Source organism: Drosophila simulans, chromosome 3L, assembly GCF_016746395.2.
Source record: "Drosophila simulans strain w501 chromosome 3L, Prin_Dsim_3.1, whole genome shotgun sequence".
NCBI classification, from domain to species: domain Eukaryota; kingdom Metazoa; phylum Arthropoda; class Insecta; order Diptera; family Drosophilidae; genus Drosophila; species Drosophila simulans.
The window spans coordinates 17,442,270-17,463,662 of NC_052522.2; the positions used below are offsets into that span (position 1 = coordinate 17,442,270).

The 21,393-nt window shown below is 42.9% G+C and overlaps 7 protein-coding genes across 9 annotated transcripts in view; 3 read left to right on the top strand and 4 right to left on the bottom strand.

Moving 5' to 3' along the window:
• LOC6738495 (basic-leucine zipper transcription factor A) overlaps positions 1-5,692 on the top strand; it is a 51,477-nt gene extending 45,785 nt beyond the window's left edge. Inside the window, exon 10 of the mRNA XM_016171679.3 lies at positions 4,539-5,692. Within this exon, the coding sequence (XP_016032342.1) occupies positions 4,539-4,880 (342 nt within the window). The 3' untranslated portion in view covers positions 4,881-5,692. The remainder of the gene's footprint in view (positions 1-4,538) is intronic.
• Positions 1,956-3,868, bottom strand: LOC6738500 (spermine oxidase). The gene has a single exon (XM_002085270.4). It carries the CDS (start codon positions 3,587-3,589, stop codon positions 2,150-2,152), a length of 1,440 nt encoding a protein of 479 aa, XP_002085306.1. The 5' UTR covers positions 3,590-3,868; the 3' UTR covers positions 1,956-2,149.
• Positions 5,675-7,458, bottom strand: LOC6738501 (adenosine deaminase 2). Its single transcript, XM_002085271.4, has 2 exons — positions 6,370-7,458; positions 5,675-6,314 (listed from the first exon to the last, which is right to left on the bottom strand). Exons 1-2 carry the CDS (start codon positions 7,330-7,332, stop codon positions 5,715-5,717), a joined length of 1,563 nt encoding a protein of 520 aa, XP_002085307.1. The 5' UTR covers positions 7,333-7,458; the 3' UTR covers positions 5,675-5,714.
• Positions 7,459-8,488: 1,030 nt separating this feature from the next.
• Positions 8,489-21,020, bottom strand: LOC6738502 (adenosine deaminase 2-A). 2 transcript variants are annotated; one of them, XM_016169322.3, is made up of 4 exons: positions 20,891-21,020; positions 10,263-11,217; positions 9,991-10,173; positions 8,489-9,935 (listed from the first exon to the last, which is right to left on the bottom strand). In XM_016169322.3, exons 2-4 carry the CDS (start codon positions 11,112-11,114, stop codon positions 9,309-9,311), a joined length of 1,662 nt encoding a protein of 553 aa, XP_016032346.1. In that variant the 5' UTR covers positions 11,115-11,217; positions 20,891-21,020; the 3' UTR covers positions 8,489-9,308. The 2 variants fall into 2 exon arrangements, with proteins under 2 accessions (XP_016032346.1, XP_016032347.1); XM_016169323.3 differs by having other exon boundaries at positions 10,263-11,221.
• On the bottom strand, positions 11,641-13,763 carry LOC6738503 (adenosine deaminase 2). Its single transcript, XM_016169321.3, has 3 exons — positions 12,752-13,763; positions 12,414-12,596; positions 11,641-12,354 (listed from the first exon to the last, which is right to left on the bottom strand). Exons 1-3 carry the CDS (start codon positions 13,646-13,648, stop codon positions 11,749-11,751), a joined length of 1,686 nt encoding a protein of 561 aa, XP_016032348.1. The 5' UTR covers positions 13,649-13,763; the 3' UTR covers positions 11,641-11,748.
• On the top strand, positions 14,676-16,376 carry LOC27206302. The gene has a single exon (XM_016171680.3). The coding sequence runs from the start codon at positions 14,877-14,879 to the stop codon at positions 16,203-16,205; it is 1,329 nt and encodes a 442-aa protein (XP_016032349.1). The 5' UTR covers positions 14,676-14,876; the 3' UTR covers positions 16,206-16,376.
• Positions 16,928-20,107, top strand: LOC6738505. 2 transcript variants are annotated; one of them, XM_044923106.1, is made up of 13 exons: positions 16,928-17,063; positions 17,118-17,150; positions 17,205-17,378; positions 17,432-17,464; positions 17,525-17,779; positions 17,838-17,945; positions 18,005-18,064; positions 18,156-18,251; positions 18,373-18,624; positions 18,689-18,761; positions 18,819-19,246; positions 19,373-19,953; positions 20,010-20,107. In XM_044923106.1, the coding sequence occupies exons 1-12, from the start codon at positions 16,968-16,970 to the stop codon at positions 19,475-19,477; spliced, it is 1,713 nt and encodes a 570-aa protein (XP_044779041.1). In that variant the 5' UTR covers positions 16,928-16,967; the 3' UTR covers positions 19,478-19,953; positions 20,010-20,107. The 2 variants fall into 2 exon arrangements, with proteins under 2 accessions (XP_044779041.1, XP_039150223.1); XM_039294289.2 differs by having other exon boundaries at positions 20,015-20,107.
• Positions 21,021-21,393: the final 373 nt, after the last annotated feature.

Below are 21,393 nucleotides of genomic sequence, written 5' to 3' on the forward strand. Positions count from 1 at the left end.
TGAGGTCGCACACATGCAAAAGTTCAGATTACGTGCGGAGTAGGGAAAACTAAAATCAGTTTAGCACATACACCAGTATTTTGTGCTGCAAAAACGCAGCCCAAAGGCCAAGCAGGCCAGACCAGCCATGGATGGCCACAAAAACCACAACAGTCCAACAGGAGCCAGGAATCAGGAGCAGGAGCGAAATCAGGAGCAGGATCAGAAGCACTGGCCATGTGATTTCACTGCACCAATGTCCCGGCAATTGCCGTCCGGCAAAAGCAGCAGAAGCACTTTGGCTGCCCATGTTGAAAATTCAAATTTATGCCAAGCCGGGGCCAAAACATTCAAAATATCCTTGCTCTGGCTTCATCCTTCTGGAACCACCTACCATTCCACAGCATACGACAGAAAGAAACTTTCTCAAGTCGCTTAAAGTTGAGATTTTGAATAAACAGCTTTAGATTAATGGACTTTTATTTTAATTGAAAAGCAATACAACTTTTTAAGCTATTGGTAATCCTTAAACGCTTAGATTGAAAAACCCCATAAAAAAATTGAAGGATGTAATTTATACATATATGCAATTATTATAAAATTAAGCTAAACAATTATTCAAATTTAAAAGTATTGAAAAGATGGAACATGTAATCAGCATATTGTTTAAATATATGTTTTGCTAAATTGGAAAGGAATTTAATATACTCGCTTAGGGAATCTTGTGGGTACCAACGAGAAAATGAATACACCTTTTTTTCCAAGTGTATGTTCTGACTGCCTTTGTGTGTTTGGATTCGTTTGTTTGTTTGCATGTTGCCCTGGTGGTCGTAGTCGTATCCTGGCTCATAGTTCATCGCCCCCTTCCCGAATCGCCACCTCTCAATTACATATGCGACTTTGTCGCCCTTCGAGGCAAAAGAAGGAAAGCCCGAGTACAAGTTGGTCACATCTGTTGTAGCTTTTCCGTTGAACCTGCCCCTTTCCGTGCCTGAAATCCCAGTGCCGATCCCTCGCTTAATGCGCTGCAAGAGCGTCAGCCGTTGGTTCCGTTGCCTTTAGTGTCTAGCCAGCCGGATACGTGGTTTTTGTACCTATACACTGAGAAAACAGAGGGTATAGTACAAAAAACTTTATTATTAGCTCAAAAAAGAGGGAAAAGATTCACAATTCATGATCTCAATAAGCCATGTGTCCTCTCTTTGGAAACTTAAAAACAGTACTGAATATCAAGGACATTGCTAAAATATTAGGATTTCAAAGAAAGGCATGTAGAATCACTAACAATTAAAGGAGTGGATTTGTGTGTAAAAGCCAACGTAGAGCTTTGTTTCGACTTCAGCTTTTTTTTGATGCTGAATAACAATTATTTTTGCTCAGTGCCTCCATATTCGTCCACGTGCTCGTGACTCCTCGAGTGACAATGTTAAACAAGTCTGTGTTTGACCAAAGGACACACATTTGCCTAGCTAGCGGAGCAGTCGTCCTGTTCCCGTTTCCGTTGCTGTTCTTTGCCCGACTTGTGTTATGGCCCAGGTAATGGTTGTTATGACTGGCAAAGTATTTCTCTGTGTTTGCTGATTGCATTGGCGACGGGAATGGGAAAGTGGATGTTCATCGAGATGGGGATAGTGAGCAGGATAGTGAGTGGCTGACAGGTGGAGCCAGTTCACTTCACGTGGTTGCGAGTGGAACATTCGGCTTAATTGCACAACTAACTCACTTGCGCCGGGATTAAATGGGTTTAGTTGGGATTCCTTTATGCAGAAGCACGGGGCACGCCCTTGCATTGTGAGAATTAAATTCCTGAAAATTCTCGGTATGTATTAAGGTGTGTTATTTGCTTTGGAATTTTAATTGGGTGCTAAAATGATATATGAAAAGCGAACTAGCAGTGTTGTCCAACTCTAGGTGCCCGTGGATTTTAAAACTTAGAACTTCTGAGCTCTTTAATAATTTATTCTTGTTGCTAGGAATTCGTCTAATTATTAAGGGAACAATATAATTTGATTATTTCTTTGGAAAGACATACAATGCTTGATTGTGAGACTAATTATAAGTTGTTAAAATTTTTGAAATTTTCAAATGTCGTGCATCATGACATTGGAAAATGTATTGCAAGTGAATGGCAGTTCCTAAGGGATCCCATTTATTCGCTTTCAATATTGCCTTAGTTTGCAGCTCGTCCTTTGTAGAATTCATTGAGTCGATCTGCCTCGCGCCATCCCGATTCAATGGCTCCGTGAACCGAAGCGAAGTGGTTCCGGCTCGAAGCCTCTCCGGCGAATTGTATCCTCGGTCTTCCAGTGACATCCACCAAAGGTGATTCCAAGTCCGTACGTCCCGTATGGAGTTCATCAGCGTACGTGGAGTAGTAACTATAAGAGCCGCGGAAGTTCGGATTAGAATGCCATTGAGAGCGCAAAAAGTTTTTTGGGTAGGGTACGGAAAACTTAAGGAACTTCCTAAACATCCACATGATACCCTCGAGGACCTGCTCTTCGCTGATGGTTTCAATGTATCGCGCGTGGGCCCCAATGATCCAACCCTGTAGCAAACGCGGTTGACAATCCACACGATGAAAATAACAAGCACTCTCCAGCCAGAAGTATTTGCCACCTCGTAGCTCCTTCAGATCTTCCTCCAGCCAAAGGAACGCCATTTCTCTAATGTTTTCCGGCACTGGCTGCTCCTCAAACTCCAAATAGAACTTGTTCACAGTCCCCAGTTTGAGACCCTCTATCGACCTGATCTTGGAGGCTGGCAGAGCCGGTACAAAGAGCTTCTGGTGCTTTTCCTTGAGAACTCCCAATGAGACTGTACAAATCACATGATCCGCTGAAACAAATTGGCCGTTCCAGCAGCGGAGAGTCAATTCACCATCTCCTTCCCAATTGATCTTAGCAATTCGTTTGTTGAGACGCACATGTCCTTTAAGAATTCCCTGGTCGCCGGGCTGATTGTCGCTAGAATTTAGCAGGACACTCAAGAATTTCCAATAGCCCTTTTGCCGCCAGCTGAGATTTTGATCCCCTTCGGAAATAGCGAAGTTCCGAAAATTTCGGGAAGAAAGCTCGGACACATTATCGCAGGCATCCATGCTGCAAATGACCTTTTTCAGGCAGTCTTGGGCCTCCTTGGCAATGGCCTTATCTTTAGGGACCAAATGATGGTTATCCTCCTTCCAGTAGGCATTAAAGGCATCACCTACGGAACCCTCATGTTCGCCAGGCACATCGAATTCGTCCACCAAATCCGTAAGATTCTTGTTTTGATCCTCAGTGAGGACTTCCTTGTTGGAGCGAAAAAAGTGAACGACATAGTCGCCGGTCCTGTCGAGGACATCCAGGTCCTTAACTTTCTCATAGACAACATTTCCTTCTTCGCCGTGGCACCATTGAGCCCCCAGATCGATTAAGCTGTTGGCAAATGGGATCGTGTTGATGCGTCCTCCAATCCGGTCTTCCGCCTCGAAGAGCTGGACATTTTTGAATCCTTGTTCCAAAAGTTTAGTAGCTGCTGCTATTCCGGAAGCACCCGCACCGATTATAACGATCCTGGCCGTCTCCTTGGTTTTTAAAAAAGTAGTTGGTTCTGAACAGGCACTCATGTTTTGAGAAACCGGATTAATTTACGTTGTGGATTGCTTAAGCTTGAGTTCAGAAAGCTAAATTGCGATATGATGTTTGGATATGCAGCCTTTTATAGGTGTGTTTATCAGTACTTTCGTATCAAATTAGTCCTTGCATTTTTGCGGTTTCCATTATCTATACATTGGCCGCAATGATTATACACGTTACTCGTAAATTAAAAGGGCATGCTGATTCGTTGAATAAGTTCCACAGGTGAAAAGAAGCGTTTTCGAACCTTTTAGAATTGGAATTCTAAAGGATCCGACGCATCAATACCAAAAGATTCTTCGTTACTCGGCTGACGAACGGGTATCTGATAGTCGAGAAATAATACTAAGGCGTTCGGTTTTTTCCATATTTTCTGATTCCTACATACTCATAAGGACATAATAGTTCCCTGGCACTTTATCTTTAATTCTATATGCTTTATAATTGAATAATTGTCAATAAATATACTTTTAATTTTTTAAAAGTCATTCTGTAATTTGTATTGTTCCTACAAGTATTTCAAGTGCATTTTGTGGTTTAAGTTGTACCTTATCAACCCAACAAGCTGAAACCACTTTACTAAGTTGACCAATACATGAAATCTGTAAACTCAAGTCATAGTAAATGAATGCACTGCTTACAAGAAGCTTTTTATAAATTTATCAATAATAGTAATACTAGAAGAACAGTGAACTTGCAGCTTTATCATTAAGACAAATAACTACAGTACAAACACAAATAGGAATGCTATCATTGGGAAAGTAATTGCTGAACAATAATTAAAACACGCTGCATGCCAACTATTCAAAAAAGAATACATTTTCTTTAGCAACGGGGGACAAGAATTTAATTAAGCGTCCATTAAAACGAAATATTTTTATGCCACAAATTTATATTAAAATTTCATATGGGTTTCCCCTTCTCTGTACTGCCCCACAGAATTGCAACGCGGCCAGCAGCAACATCAGTGGCAACAGCAACAGCAACGACAATATGGCTAACACGAATAAATATGGTTATTACAATTACAAAAACAATAACCGAGGCCGGAACCACGAAACTAATGGCGAACCAAATGAGCCGACCAACAACAATGCTGGCAACAACAAGGACAACGAAGAGGATGTGGTCGACAGCGGCAACAACCTCGACCACAACGATGTGGACAACATGTCCTCGGAACAGCAGCCGGATATTATACCCTATCCGCCAAGTGTGGGCGAATCCAGTTGGAAGGGCGAAAAGCTGCGCCAGCAACACCACTGGCAGCAAAACACATAGCGTAAACGTTTCCCACGCAAACTATAAGATAGAATTCGATCGGCCGAGGGCAAGGATATAAGGCAGTTGCGTAGCGGAGAGTATAGTTTAAGATTTGTACAGCATAGCGATACTTAAGGCCCCATGGATGGTTAGGACTGTGTAAAGGGAAGTGGGAGAGGCGATGCAAGTTATACTTAGGATTTGAACATATCGAGGCAGTAAGTTTAGGTATGTGAACGATAGGGTTAGTACTAAACCAAGGGCAAACAACAAACACAGGCCGGAAATTAAAAATATTTTTGCAAGCATCTATACACACAGAAAAAAAGCGCGACAAAAAGAGAATAGAAATGAAGTGAAAATGGAACATTTTCAGAAGATCATTAGAATGGAATGCTGCCCAATAATGACGTATATGGTAATAATAATTTTAATAATATAGATGTAAAAGGCTTAAGCAACTCTAAACCAAACAAGCAAATGCGAGATCCGTGTGCATTCAAGTTATATCTGTGCTATATACTCACTTGTATTCCGATCTACACGTACGCCTAAGACTCTGCTTGAACAAAGAATTTAGCTGGATGTAAATGGACAGAGCCAGGATGATCGCCAACTACGAGGATCCTGGTCATAGTTTCGTTATCCCCCAACCACACATATCCCCAAAAATATCCCGAATCGAGTTCTCTGATTTAGGTCATGTGACGAGCGAGGCTTAGCCATCACCCATATCAAATGTATCGATGTAAGTCAACTCTTAGCTAGCGTCAGAGTTATCCGTGTGCCGGCGAAATTCAAAATAAATTAAATGCGAAAATAAAACATGAGTTATTTACTAAAGGGGGTTCACTAACAGTACTTGTTCTCCACCACATCGTCGATCCACTTGTCCCACTTCTCCTGCCATTTTCGGTACCCAACACGCTTTTCCTCGCCAACCAGGGCACTGTACCGGATGGAGTTGATGGCCAGGCTTTTGAGGAACCTCAGGTCCGCCTTCATCGGTGCAATGCCCAGGAAGGCGAAGTAGAAGTCGTGGGACAGCGGAGCACAGTGCCAGAAGGATGGATCGTCTGAGGATATAACAATGGGCACATTGGCGGCCAACAGCAGTGCCGCCGGATGATTCCGATAGTCCACGCCCAGTTGCAGCACTTGATTTGACACCGGACACACCTCGATGGCGATGCCCAATAGTTTGGCCAGTCGCATCATCATCGGATGCTTGGTAAGGGCGTATCCATGGCCGATGCGTTTCGTGCCCAACAGGATGGCGTCCACCAGGTTCTCATCGATGGGCGATCCAAACCAGTTCGTCTCCCCCGCGTGGAAGTAAAAATTAATGTGCTCGGGCATTTTTAGCAGGGGCTCCACAAAATCAATCAGCGGTCGTCCCAACTCCTCTTGACCAACCAGATCAAAGCCAACCATGAAGTTTGGAAATTCTTTCTGTTAAAAAGTGTAAAAAAAGGTAAATTAAAGCCATCTTAATTATTTAACTTACATTAAGTTCGACAGCTGTTTTCACATATTGCTCGACTACACTGGGCTCCACTCCTCTGAGAGGGGCGTATATCAGCTTGGAGCCAATAAAATCTGGATGGTCGGCCCGAAAGCGTTCCAGCTCCGAGTTGTAAATGGCCACTGTGTCCCGAATGGTCAGCATATCGCCATCGATACAGTAGAGTGGCGGGAGCAGGGATCGCAGTTCCAGATATTGAACTCCGTCCTCGGAAAACTCCTTGAGGGCATTGTAGTAGTACTCAGCCCAAATGGGGGCATGGCAGAGCAAACCGTCGAGCAAAATAAAGATGCCCATGAAGTGTGCCCAGGCTTGATTGTTTGAGATGAACTTGGAGAAGGGGTACATGCTGAATCGACGTGTGAGATATTTCGTAACATTCTTCTCGCCTCGCCGTTCACGGAACTCCTCCATTGGCTCCCAGATAGATTCTTTGACAGGTTTTTCCTTGGGCTCCTCCTTGGAAAACCGGAAAGCAATGGCCTTGCAGCCCTCCTCAGCGGTACAAATCCAAAGATTCTTCCGGTAGGTCAGACTTATGAGGTAGTCTGTGCTGCAGAGCGCCGTATCGTGGGCATGAAGGGCGCCGCCCTTCGGCATCCCCTTAATCAGGTTAAAGATCGGCGACTTTTGGACCTCGGTCAGGGTTTTAAAAATGTGCTGACCCGGCGTGAACTGACTGGGATCCAGAATGCCCTTGGATATCTCTTCCTTCTTGACAGCCATGATCACCTTGTTTGCCGCCAATTCCCGATCGTTTAGTTTGATCTTCTGACCCATGATGTTTAAGTGCCCCACCTTGGCGATTGCTTGTCGAAGTGTCTTGAACGCCGTGGGTGACAGTTTCCGGAGGGAGCGACTAACGGACACTGTAGTGTGGCCAATTTTGGCACATTTGGTCAATGCTCGGCGACAGGAGATGGCCACATGTTTGATGGCCGTCATATTTGCGTGAGCTCCCTTCGCTGGCCGAGGGTTTCATGGAGAATTTAGTCGGGATTTCGTTAGCCGAACATGAGATTTACACAATTTATTTACCCTACGAAATGTGTCACGCCGAATGTGTCAATAGGCCGCACATTTGTTTGCGCCCTGCCATTGCCGTTATACACACACCCTGCTCACAAAATGGCTCCCAACGCATTTCCGCTTTAACACACTAAAGCCGCGACCCCGTCAACTACACACACATGCGGCTTTTATTAGTAATTTATGGCCTCGTTGAATCGCGGACTGGGTTCAGGCATCGGTTTTTTATGCATCCGCGCGCCCTCAACACCACATTAAATGTGCACGACATCAAATTGATGAGGCTGCCACGGCCGGCGGCAGATAGAGCACCATGGATGCCGATTTGGCTTTATTTAGACCAAACTGGCTAGCTAGCCAGGTTCTCTTACAAATTTTCTGAGAAGTTGCATTTAAAAAAAATCTAATCGAAAAATAGGTTCAATAGTGCAAAGGGACTTGAAGCTCAAGTCACTAGCAGCAGTATTGTCCAAAGCTGACAACACCAATTTTTTGAAATCTTCAATACACAGATTTTAAGAAGTTGACTTAAGCCACATCCATCCACATTTCCAACTATAGTTCCCATTTCAAGCCAAACACAATGCGTTGATAAGTTGAGCTGGCAGCACCAAATGCCTCATCCACACACTCTTGCGATGGCCCATCAATTTTATGGTCGCATACATGTTTGCAGGACCCAACCTGACTGCATCCGCCGCCGGCCCATAAAACTCCTACAGCTCATTACGGGCTGGAGCCAAATCAAAATCGAACCCAGTGCCGGCAGCCGCAGCACTAAACAGTGGCACGTAAAATTGAAACATTTGCAGGATTCGGATGGCTCGATCCCCGGCTCAAAGAAGGCCGAGTGATGAGTGGTTATGTGCGGACGTGGCACTGGAGGCGGGTGTGGAGGTGGAAGTGGACGGGACCACGACGACCATATAGCGCATATTCATTAAAATTCGCATCCACTCTTCTGCGAACTCGACACACCCGCCGGCAATGAGAGATTTATGCGGGCTTAGTCTTGAGTGCACTCCCCGAATGGAGATGTCATCGTGTCGGCAAACTGAGGATAATGACTAGGTTGAGGTAAAAGATTAGTAGCCAGGGCAACGGCGATTTGTTTATTGTCATTTGTGGCGCGGTTGAGAAATATGGATTTTTCTGTTTCTATAGATTTTTAGTTGTATTTATTTTATATTTTTTTTTGGGCTTCACCATAAGAAAAAGATAACAATAGCGAACAATAGCCAATTTACACTGCAGCTTTAATAAGTTAACATATTTTCTTTAGGTTCTTACTCCTTATAGACACATGTTAATATGTATATTACTCACGAGCTTAAATGCAAATGCATTATTGTAGTAGGAAATAAGCATTTAATAGGAAGGAACTCCCCCTTTACAATTTTAGTCTTCGTACGCCTCACGTTCTCATCTCTGAGTGATTCGGAACCGCATGGCTGGCTAACTCATTACGATTACGTTCAGGCTTCTTTGAGCTTTGAACATAAATTGCATGCACTCTTATTTCGGCTACGACTAAAACGGTTTCTTTATTGCTCTCGGATTCCTCGGCGCAGCAGCGGATTTTAGCTTGGAACAGTTTCAGGGGCGTGCGACAGAATCTCATGGGTTTACAGAGAGGTATTAGCCTAGATCTAACTAAGGACTAGTCCATAACGATTAGCTTACAAAAATGGTTAGATATTGAGGATGTGGGCATGGATATGGCTCTGAGTGGATGCGAATGAGGATGCGATGCATTAGACCCGCTGCAGCCTGTGATCGAGTTGGAGTGGAGTGGTAGGAGCAGCGGACGGAGGGGTGTATTTCGACTAGCGCCAAAGGTTGGAGGTCATCAGGGAGAACGCAACCAGCAACGCTGCCACCACCCGTGCTAGTCAATCGATCCGCTGACTGGGGGATCCCCGGTTGGAGTTCGGATCATTGACATCGGCGATGAACTGGTCCCATTTCACTTGCCACTTTTCCAACGCCTCGAACTGGGCGTCTCCCGTCAGCGAACTGTATTGAATGGAATTTAGGGCCAACTTCTTCAGCAGACGCAAGTCGGAGTGCTGCGAGGCGATTCCTAGGAAGGCGATATAGAAGTCGTGCGACAGGGGAGTGGCCTTCCAGAAGGAGGGATCATCCGAGGATATAACCACTGGATAGCCATCGGCGAAGAAGTGGGAGCACGGATGGTTGCGGAAGTCAGAGACCAGCTGGAGCACTTGATTTGAAATCGGGTTCACTTCAATGGCCACATTCAGCTTTTTCAGCATGTCCAGCACCACGGGATGCTTGACCAGTCCGAATCCATGACCAATACGCTTTGTGCCCAGCAAAATGGCATCGATCAGGTTCTCATCCACAGTGGAACCGAACCAGTTTGTTTCTCCGGCGTGGAAGTAGAAATCAATGTCCTCGGGGATAGATAATATTTCGTCGACGAAGTCCCTCAAAGGACGTCCCATCTCCTCCTGGCCCACCAAATCGAAACCAGCTACGAATTCCGGGTATTTTTCCTATCGATGGAATCAAATCTTAGGACCATACCTCTAAGCTTTAAATAAATCTTACCTTAATTTGTTTAAGGGTTTGGATATAGCCAGTTACGCCCTCAGCATTCGTATTACGTATAGGAGCGTAGATCATCCTTGAACCAATGAAATCTGGATGAGCCTCCTTGAACTTCTCCAAGGTTTCCACATAGATGCGCACAGTATCCATAGGAGTAAACTCATTTCCATCCATGTCATATAGCTGCAGAAAATTGCAATAATGTTGTGTACAAAAATTACTATTGTCGGTATATATTGTTGCCCAATAAGTATTGTTTATAATATACTTACCGTGGGAAGAACTGATCGGAATTCCAAGTATAGAACACCATCTTCGTAGAACTCCTCCAGCGCTTTGTAGTAGTAGTCCGCCCAGACGGGGGCATACATCACCAGACCGTCGAGCAGATTGAAAATGGTCATGAACTTGGACCAGGCGGCGTTGTTGTCCTCGAACTTCTTGGTGGGATACAGGGTGAGCCTCTCGGCCAGATAGTCGTCGACCTTGTCAGCTCCGTATTTGGCTCGCACATCGGAGAGCAGACTCCAATCGCAGTCACTCAGGGCCTGTGGCTTATCCTTTGAAAACCTAAGGGCGGAGGCGCTAAGATCTCCATCCTGCTGGCAGGACCAGAGATGCTCATAGTAGGTCAGGTTGATGATGGCCGCTGTGCTGCAGAGCGCCGTATCGTGGGCATGAAGAACCGCGCCCTTGGGCATCTTTTTCAGCAGCTTGAAGAGATCGGTGTTCCGGATGCCGTCCAACACATCAAATATGTGCTGTGAGGGCTTGAAGAGGTGAGGGGTTACCAGGCCTTCGTCAAACTCATTTAACTTGGCCTTCATAATGGTTTCGTTAGCCTTAATTTCCTTGCTGTTTAGCTCCAGGTCATGGCCCAATGAGCGTGATTCCTCGTACCGGAAGAAGGCGCTTCTTAACGTCTTGTATGTATCTGGCGTGGGACGACCTGGACCCAGAAGGGCTTCCACGTGGGGCGTGCTGCCGTAGATCGTCAACAGCTTTCTATCAACCTGGTTCTTCGGGCGAGTGCGTGATTCCACCGGACCCGGTCCGAAGCTAAGACAGACGCACAGGCCCAAAGTTAGCCAGGCGATAAGATTACGGCGGATGACTGGCGACATGATGAGCGGTAGATTCCGTTAGGGTCCGATCGCGACTAGGTCCACTCAGCAACTGACGTCTGCGGCGATTGAGGAGCTCCGATTTTGGTTTCGATGTACCGCCCTATCTGAAACGATTGGCGGTTCGGCATTATCTTTGATTTAACACGCGTTCGAATGGATCTCGAGGCGATAATTGCGCGTGTGGGTTGGCAACCTGCCATCCAGATAATCGCCCACAATCGCCCAATCTGGCATCTTGATTTACGAGTAGCCGGCGATTAGATTACTTAACCCTGCCCTTGGCTATATCCCTGACATTCAAGTGCCGTGCTGTTGGTCACTTTATTGGCCACTCTCGATAAACCGGAAAGCCATGCCCTCGAAGGCAAAATAACCCATTCTTATAAAATTATGCATTGATAAAGCCGAAAAAGTTGCTCTACATATACATATAAAGAACTAAGGCCTCTTATCATAACTAAATACGTATTTAAAACGAATATATAACTTAAATTACTTCTAATTATACCAAGAATAAAAGAGGTTTTTCCATTATGTAGTTAATTATGTACAAATTGGCTATATACATAAAGTAAAATATAGCCCATTAATTTTTTAATACAATTTTTGTTAATGATTCGACAATTACTTATTAGTATCCGCTACTATTGACCAAGTTTCTGACCCATCGGTTCCAGCTGCACTGCCACTTCGATACGGCCATATTCTTCTCCGTTTCGCTGAGTGAGCTAAACAGAAACGAATTGAGGGCAAACTGCTTTAGGAGGCGCAAATTGCCCCACCCACTAATCACGCCCACGAAGGCCACATAGAAGTCGTCGGTCAGAGGGGCGGAGTTCCAGAAACACGGATAGTCCGACCCAATTACAATTGGAAATCCGGCGGCAATCAGATACGCCGCCGGATGTTGACGAAAATCGTTAAAGTATTGCAGATAATGGTTGGACAGGGGACAGATCTCCACGGCTATGCTAAGCCTTTTCATGACCTTCATAATCTCCGGATGAAAGGGTAGATTCACGGCATTCCCGATCCGTTTACTTTGCAACAATAATGCCTCTAAAAGATTCGCATCAGGGCGGGAACTATCCGGACATCGGGACTCTCCCGCATGGAAATAGAAGTCAATGTTTTTGCCGATCCTTAACAGTTGAGTAACATTTTCTAAAAGTGGTAAATTGCACTCGTCACCAAAGGTGTTAAGATCAAATCCAGCAAAGAAATTCGGATAATGCAACTGTCGAGGATGAAGGTTAAATAAAGATTCAAAGGGCTAAAGACAAAATCTTTGACTACCTTAAGCAGGCGTGCATTTTCCAAATACTCATCCATGCGACTGTCATTTAAGTTCCTAGAAGGAGCGTAGATCAGCTTAATTCCGATGAAATCTTTGAAGCTATTCTTAAAAATATTCGATACTGAAACTAAGGCATCCGCCGTTTCCAAAATAGTAAAGTTATTTCCATCCAGATCGTACATCTAGATAAAGGCAGGGAAAAATTTTAAAATTGAATGATTGCCAAGCTATGAAAGCATTTTTAACTGCTTTTCAAGAAGTTTACAATGCCAAAAAGTAAATATTCCAGATTGGAATAAATGTTGCTGGGATATAGCCAGCTCATATCCGCACTTACAATTGGCAGCGAGGAACGCAGCTCTACATATTGCACCCCGTCGGCATAGAAATCGCTCAGCATGGTAAATATAAATTCACTCCAGATCGGGCGGAATGTGATCAGTCCATGGATGATGCGTTGGTGGCGTCTTAAGTGTCGCGCCAACTCGGAGGAACTGTTATACCCCTCCGGCCGGACAGTGAGAATTTTCCTCAACCTGTTCTCGAATTCTAACGGAGACTCGAACTGGAAGAAGTTGCTCATCAGCATCCAATTGCATTGGTAGTCCTCAGCGGGCGGGATGTGAGGAAAGTTTTTGGAGAATCGGAAGTCCTCGAAACCTTGTTCCATGTTAACGCAGACCCACAGGTTATCGCGGTATGTCAAATCGATGAGGACTTCCGTTCTCAGCATTCCCGAATCGTGGACGTGAAGGAGTCCGCCCTTGGGCATGCTCTTAAGCGCCGCATAAAGATTCGTATCGATGATGTTCAGATGTTTGAGAAACGGCGGTGGCTGGGAGTGGTAGTTCCTCCAGAGATTATAAAACTCCTCGTCCACCTGCCTAATGGCCATGAGCCGATCATTGGCCTCCTCCTCTAGCGGACTTAAGCCCATCCCGCTGCCAAGTCTCTGCCGGCGCTCTTTCTCAACGTAAATCTGCCTCAGGCGAGCGTGCCGCTCCTCGGGCGTAAGATTGGACATGTTTTCTCCAAGGGGAGCCGAACAAATTAGCACCAACACCATTACACAAAGCATGACGGCTATGGCCACGTGAAAGCAGACGCCACCATATTTACTGGTCGACATTTGCCGGCGATTCTCCTCCTCGTCGAGTTCCATGCGGATCATTCTCATTGCACTCTGTGGAGTGCGCCTTGTCTCTTGGACATCCTGAAACTCCACATCCCCCATTGTCGCGATTAATAAAATCAAAGAATTTTGAGATCTAAGCCAATTTTTGTTTAATTTTGTGCCCTAAAATGCCTAATATGCTTACCAAAACATTTTACCTGACATAATATTCAAGTGTTAACATCATGTAACATGAGCACTGCACTCCACTTAGTGACGAATCGCAAAGGATTCCTTTTCAACAGTTAGATTATAAATTACGTTAAACATAAATGGTAACATACCATCAATTTGGAATGATGACTATCATAAAACAAACTGATTTCAGAAGAACATTTTTTCAGTCTTTATTGGTTAGTAACAATACAAGGAAATCCACTACAAAGGGTTTAAAGATTGCCCTATCAGTTGTCAGTGTAATGGCAGTGCTTTGTTTACGACTGTCCCATTATCGAATTTTAAAACAATTGTGATTTGTTTCGATCCAGGTCTGTTATTCAGAAGCACTTGAAATTTGAACTCCCCGTCTCCAATAAACATCTATGTGTATCATATCGCCTTGGCCTTGGCCACATGTGTAGTTCGAGTTGTGAGGGGGATTTATAAAAATAGACCAACTCCCATTTGTTCGCTGAAGAGGTCTCTCCATCTCATGTTCTTTGCCTTTCGCCTATAGAGCGATAATGCACAATCTGAGAGAGAGTATCGCTCTGAGAACTCTCTTCACCCGTGGAAAGTTTGTCAGGGGTTGTACTTATCGACCACCACCATGAGCGAAGGGAAAAGGGGGTGGTGTTTACAATTGTGCAGTGGCTACAGTGTGCTTGAAGGTAATTGTTATTTACATATTCATTATCAAATATTCTTGTACTTCAAATAATTATATTAGTTAGTATGTCAGGTAAACTTACACTGGACAACAGTGGTGAAAAAATTATATGTAAATGTTTGTAGCTCAATAAATTAAGCATAGAAATAATTTACTCAAACAAATTAAAATAAAATTCTAAAACAAGAAAAAAAATTATATATTTGGCAAATTACAATCTGTTATGTTTAACTAATTAGAGAATTGACCCTCAAATGGTGGTAGTAACGGATAGTATATACATATATTGCATAACATATATAATACGTATACTCCTACCCCTTTCGAGCAACCCTTGGCCCACTGTGCCACGAGATCTGTATAATCGGGGACACATGCGCTGGTTGCACGCACTGCCAGCTGCGATTACATGCAACCGCCACAGGCGACCCTGATTCAGACATAACGGGGGTTCAGACAATGGACATATATAGCTCAGAAATCGGCCAGACACATGCCACGCGCTTCCTACTCAGTCGAGCGGGCTTGCTCAGCTGCAGCAGATCGAATAGGATGCGATTCAAGACGAGCATAACCATTGCCCACGGAGAGCCACCCAGGAATCGGCGGCTAATGGAGCTGGACGACGACTGTCTGCTAATGATTTGCGAACATCTAGCGCTGGGAGACCAACTGAGACTGATGGAAGTGCAGGAGGAGCGATTTTCGAGCTTGATACTCCAATTGTGGTCCAACAGATACGCCAAGCTATTTGATTTTCGCCGGGAGCAGCAATTAAACCCGCTAAAGCCCGACGAGCTGGCTCAAATATTGGATCACTTAGGCTGGCGAACAAGAGCCTTAATTAACCTGCCAGGAACCGGCGAAGGATGCCGGAAGTGGCTCAAGCGGATGCGACAAAGCCTCACCCATTTGCAGATACTCAGTTTCACGAAAAGCAATACATTGGTAATACAGAGACTCCCCCACCTGTGCCCCAATGTGGTGGACCTTAAGCTTGACGAGTGTGAGGGTTTAACACCCCTTGATGTGGATTTCATGTTTGAAAATCTTAAAAACCTAAGAGCATTTGAAATGCGCTCTAGTTGGAACTGCAGCCAACAGAGGTACCAGTATCCCAGAAATCTGGAGATCCTGAAACTACCAGCTTGTATGGTTACCGCCTGCGTTTCTCAGATCTTTCAATTGCCCCGACTGCGCCTATTGACAGCTTTTCTGTGTCAAAATTCCGAGCACGCCCACCTGGACAATGATGGCAAGGCGAATTGCAGTGGCACAGGAACTTTGTCCGCGTGCCTGCAGCAAATTCGGGGTCGCAATTGTCGGATTGTGGGTCTCCGTATGCAGTGTCGACTGGATGACTGCCTGCCAGTCGTCGACGTGGAGGAGGTATTCCGGCTGCAATCCTTTGCCTGGCACTCGCAGCTGACGGTGCACTATGATGTGGCGGACAGCAGCGTCAAGTGGATGCCACAGCGACCGCAGGCCGTGCGGTCCCTCCTCCGCTTCCTAGCCACCCAGGCGGCCAGTTTGCGGGAATTGGATTTCACGCGTAACGCACATGCCACGCCCACATTCCTCGCACAACTGGACGCCCACTTGAAGCGGGCCGGCGGATGTCCTTCCATCCAACTGACAAACACGGATGCGGATGTAGAAGCGGATAGGGGTGCGGATGCGGATACGGCTGAGACAAACGATTTGGCGTTTGTCGAGCTGAAATTGCTGCATTTGCCTAATGAACAAACGGAAGCGGGCACCGTAGAGATGACAGCGATGAGGGATTAGGCCAAAAGGATAATGGATTGCTGATGTAGGGAGAGAATAACAGCAAATTAGGTAAATCTCGTGTGCTCCCCCTGAGAATTTAAAGTCAACATGTACTCATGGTGTAATTTCTTTAAGCAATATTTAACAATAAATATGTTCTGAAATTAGAGCAAAGTAAAACATTTTAAATAGCATTTTGTTGAAATTTATTTCGGTTACATGGTAAAAACGCAGTTGACAAAACACGAAAAGCAAAAGTAGATGCGCTTGAAAACAATTCAAATCGTACTCAAGCATCAACCTTCCTTATCAAAAATGTTCAACCAATTTCCAAAAAACTTTTGTAACTTTGCACATACCATGTAAATTCAGAATTTAAAAGGTTATTGCAAATACTATTTTTGCAACAGTTCTGGAACCCAATTAAGTTATTCTAAATATACCAACACTTACACACATATTTTTGGTCATCCAATTGATTTTAAGTCATCAAAACTGTTCTCCGATTTTTTAGACTGTGTGTAAGTATCGGAGTCTTCGTCTGATAATTAACAGATTATAATCTAAAAAGCATGTGTGTGTTTATGAATGGGTATGTTTAGGAGTTCTGTTCTGCTGCCCGATGAGCTGTATTTGGCATTCAATCGGTTTTTGGGAAACCAGAAGGATCTGAACGAAGCAAGTTCAACCCGAAATCCCAGCCAGAGGATTTCTCAAGGGACGGATCCCATCAGCGACGACGACAGCTTCGATCCCTGTCCTACCGTTAGTCGGTTCTCAATGCCACGCAACCCTGTTGAACCATTTGAAAAACCCCAATACCAACATACCCTCGATGGCAGCAGACAGAACGAGTCGTCAGTGACACAGGATGTGGTAATGATTCATTAAAAAAACCTATACTTTCTAAATTATAATGTTAAATTATAGCTCTCGCCCAGATATAACAAGGACGATGAATATGTGAGTATAATTCCTTATTTACAAACATTTTTTATGCGAATCTTTGAATTTTAGCAATGTTGCAACATGCCGGAGTGCCCGAATAATAGCACACCCATTCAGATTCCACAAAATTCTTTACCTCTCTTTCAACCTCTAGTCAACCTATCTCAGCATTCCCGATCCCATAGCGTCCCCAGGTACAATTATAGAAATGATAAGTCTAATCATCAAAATACCACCCACAACGTAAGTGACTAAACTAAAAGACTTAAGCCATTCTAAAAAATATAAAATTTCAGCACTCGGTCAAACGGATCAAACCGCATACACCGGTATGTTGAAAAGTAAACAAATATATTCGTAAATTGATATTAAAATACTAATACCAAAAGTGTGAGTTAAAAGTACCGAGAGGAAACCGTTGTCCCGCCGATCAGAGCAATAATCATGATACGGCTACTAGCTGCAGAAATAACACCTCAATCGATTGGAATAATAGTTCTCAAGTTGGCATGAACTATGGGGAGTTTCAAAGACGCCAATTGCTGTTGCAAAAAATTCAACAACAGCAATATCAGGAACAGCAAGCTAGGCAGCAGAATCAAGCGAATATATCTTGGTTGGAAGATGAAGATCCTATTGTATTTGTAAGTTATCGAAATCCGAAGTCTTAAAATCTATGCAATTTTCAAACACTTTAAACAGGCACCTGATCTCAATAGCACGAGAATAAATCAAGATGATCGTGACCAGCAATCCCGCCTGCAACCAAAACCAAATTGTCAGAAATGCAACTCTCGCCAGCAACAAAATGTATGTAGAAAATTATTTGTACTTACTAAGTTTAAATATTTTTGTATACTTTCAAAAAGGCCTCACGATCAATTCTTGAGTGCGATCAAACACCAGAAATGGTGCGCAATCAAACGAAGGTATGTTCCCATATCCCAAAAATCATAACATTTAATATAACTATTCAGTGTTACATTTTTTTTTAATTTTTAATTTCTCTTTAATATCCAGTACGAAACCACAACTAACGAAACAAGTTATCTTCAGCCACCAGAGACTTTGCGAAACGCTAGATGTAAACCACAGACAAACCAGAATCTCAGAAATGTAAGTTTGATTATCCAAGCAAAATTTTGTGTTTTTGAATGAGGTTTTTAAAAGCCTCATGAAAAATGCTAGATCCGAATCATAATTTTAAACCCTTTTCTTTATCAATGTACATTATAAGCAGTCGCAAGGCATTTGCCAAGATGTCTCTATGAATCAGGCATCCACTTGTGAGCAATCTATGAGTAAGAATACAAAATATTACTCGGATTCCCCCAAAAGTCAATATGGTTGCTGTAGTCGTGGCTCTACTGCCTGTGACAAAAGTATGGGAGATAGTCAAAACTATGCCTGTTGTGTAGGCACGTCTGCCTCCAGAAATCAAAGCTTTATGGAAATGTCTCAATTAATGTCAGGCAGGTCGCGCTCGTCTGTAAGTTCATAATTTGCGTGGTAGCGTGGTAGCTAGCCATCTAAAATAATCCTTGTTTTGATAGCCAACTTTGCTGGAGAAAACTAAGCGAAGTTCTTCCGTGGGAAGACGTTCAATGCGAGTGCCCGTTCGAACACGTAGGTTTACTATAATTAACTCTAATAAATCAATATAACTGATTAAATCTTTAAAAGCTGAGGATCGTTTGGTTGAGCGCATTCAGAACGAGTTTCACGAAACCTTTGTAAATGATCTCTATTGTCCTGGCGTTATACAAGCCAGTCTCGATGGAAGTGAGAATTTCAACGAGTACTCCAGGGAGATTGCTTTTGCAGGACCCGTTCCGGACAAACCATATCCGGTGGATCCCATCACCATGATAGAAGCAATCAAGTTGCGCATCGACCACGAGCGCACAGAGATCCGCAAAGAAAAGGATCGAAATGAGGGGGCAAATAAAGACTTGAGAAATCAATCAAAGGAGCGCAGGTCGAGGCGTCCACGGACAACATTCATTGAGGACATTGATTCTCATTTTAGCCCGAAAATTAACTCGGAAGTCAATAGAAGTGTGGCTGCCTATCTGAAAGCCGAGACCGAGTATCACACCAGTATGGAAATAGTGAGTACTACAATACATTGTGTTGCATACACTACTTTTTATTCATTACTCACATAACGTAATTAATCGTAGCTCATTTACATCACAATTCGATTGCAATATAGAATAACAATTTTCTGTTTACAGGATTCCGCCTTTGATGCCCATATCAATCGCTTTGAAACTAATCTCTTTGATGAAAGAATTAAAGTCCATTCCTATTCAGCCACAACAACGCCCACTCATCGGTAAATTTAAACGGATTTTTAATCGGAAAAATGCATTTATCCGTTTCACTGGACTTCACTTTGCTCGAGATACAATATTTTTAATGAATGTAGTGCGTTTCGTATCAACAGAACCAAGATATGAGTGATTTATTATTTTTTGCAACTGAACCATTCTTAATACCAACAGAAGTCACTACAATAAAGTTTCAAAAAAGTCCCTAATTAATCTATAAATTTATCGGTCAGGACAAGGAAGTGAATATTATAAAACCATTCACTTCCATTCGGTTCAAACTACTTCAGATTGGATTACAACTTCTGACCGATAAGGGCAAATTGTTAAGCAGTTAATCAGACTTATGAATGACTTGGAAATGGGCAATCTATACACGTTTAATCTTTATGGTATGGTCCGACCTCTTTAGAGGGATTCGTCAGACTCTGCATAAATAATTGAATGTTCACTATTTATGGATCAAATGCAATGTTATAAATTACGTAATTTCCACCATAATTTTTTTTTCACGCAAATCATTAGATTAAATTCTTTTCAGAGCAGTGCACTGAAGAAGATTTAAAACAATAATAAATAATACGCATAAGCGGTAAACATTTTGCCAGAATCAACGGGGGCGTAGCCGAAAAACAAAACTTACCGGAAAAAAATAAACACATTTATTTATTACTACGTAAACTTTCAATAAGCTAATTGTATATTATTCATTAATGTGGTTAAGCATAAATAATTATAATAATAATTCAAAGACTAAATATGAATATATAAGAATATAAAAAAAATATAATAGACTAAGAATTTTAAAAATAAAGCTACAAAAGACCACTAAAAGAAAAATGTCTTTGGTTCGTTGAGCACAAAATTGTGAGTACGTACATACATATATCACGTGTGATAACACACTCTCCGAAACATTCCATTTTTTAAGAGACACAACTAAAGAGAACTAAAATTTGGACATAAAAGAAAGCTGAGTTAAAAATAAGTAATCAGCTGGTGGTTCTCAACAACACAAAGACATCGCCGCACGCTCTTTTTTAATATCTAAATGATTTTCATTCAGCAGGCTGATTTTACAACAAATAAGCAAACATTACAAAGAAATTAAATCAAATAAACAAAATGTTAAATGGCCAATCGGTTGAAGTTTTTGTTGGTTTTAAATGGCTTAACATGTTGAATATTCATAGATTAATTTCGCAGAGTTTGCATAAACGAATCATTTATGCGATTTACTCCCTTGTTTTTTATGCCCTTTGTCTTGCTTATTGTTTGCATTGAACAATATTTATGGCGCATAATCAACAGAGCTTCATCTATATTTAATTAGTGTTATTTAACAATCTAAATTTGTTAGCTGTCTTTAATTATATTTTAATTTAATTTCAACACCATGCACATAATCAAACGAAACTTTACCACAAAAGCGCAGGCACACAATATGACTGAAAATTCCAGATTCCGAGCACTTCCTCGCCGCGATCTTCACGCGAAAAAGGCCTCCCAACGACTGATTCCAACGATCCCGAACTGGAACCGGAGAACCTCCATCTACGATCCCTCGTCGGAGCGCCGACGTCGACGTCGGACTTCAATCAATCGCTAGCTGCACAATCAGCCCTTGGTTTTCTTTCTTCGCGTTTTATCAGTGGGTTAGAAAATAATGAGAAGGCAGCAAAATCAGATAATTCACAGATAAAGTTCTCGCTCCGGTTCTCTTTTTAAAACCAAGAGACCGGCCTGAAAACGGCTAAACGAGGGTCGTCTTTAATGTTCTGCACATATACATAATCTCACATATACATAAAAATGGTTTTTTCATAAAAATAAATATTAAGAATAGCTTGCATTTATTATAAGGATATTTATTTACAATTAATATAGAACACTTGCTTATCAAATTGCTTGCATCTACAAGCTCA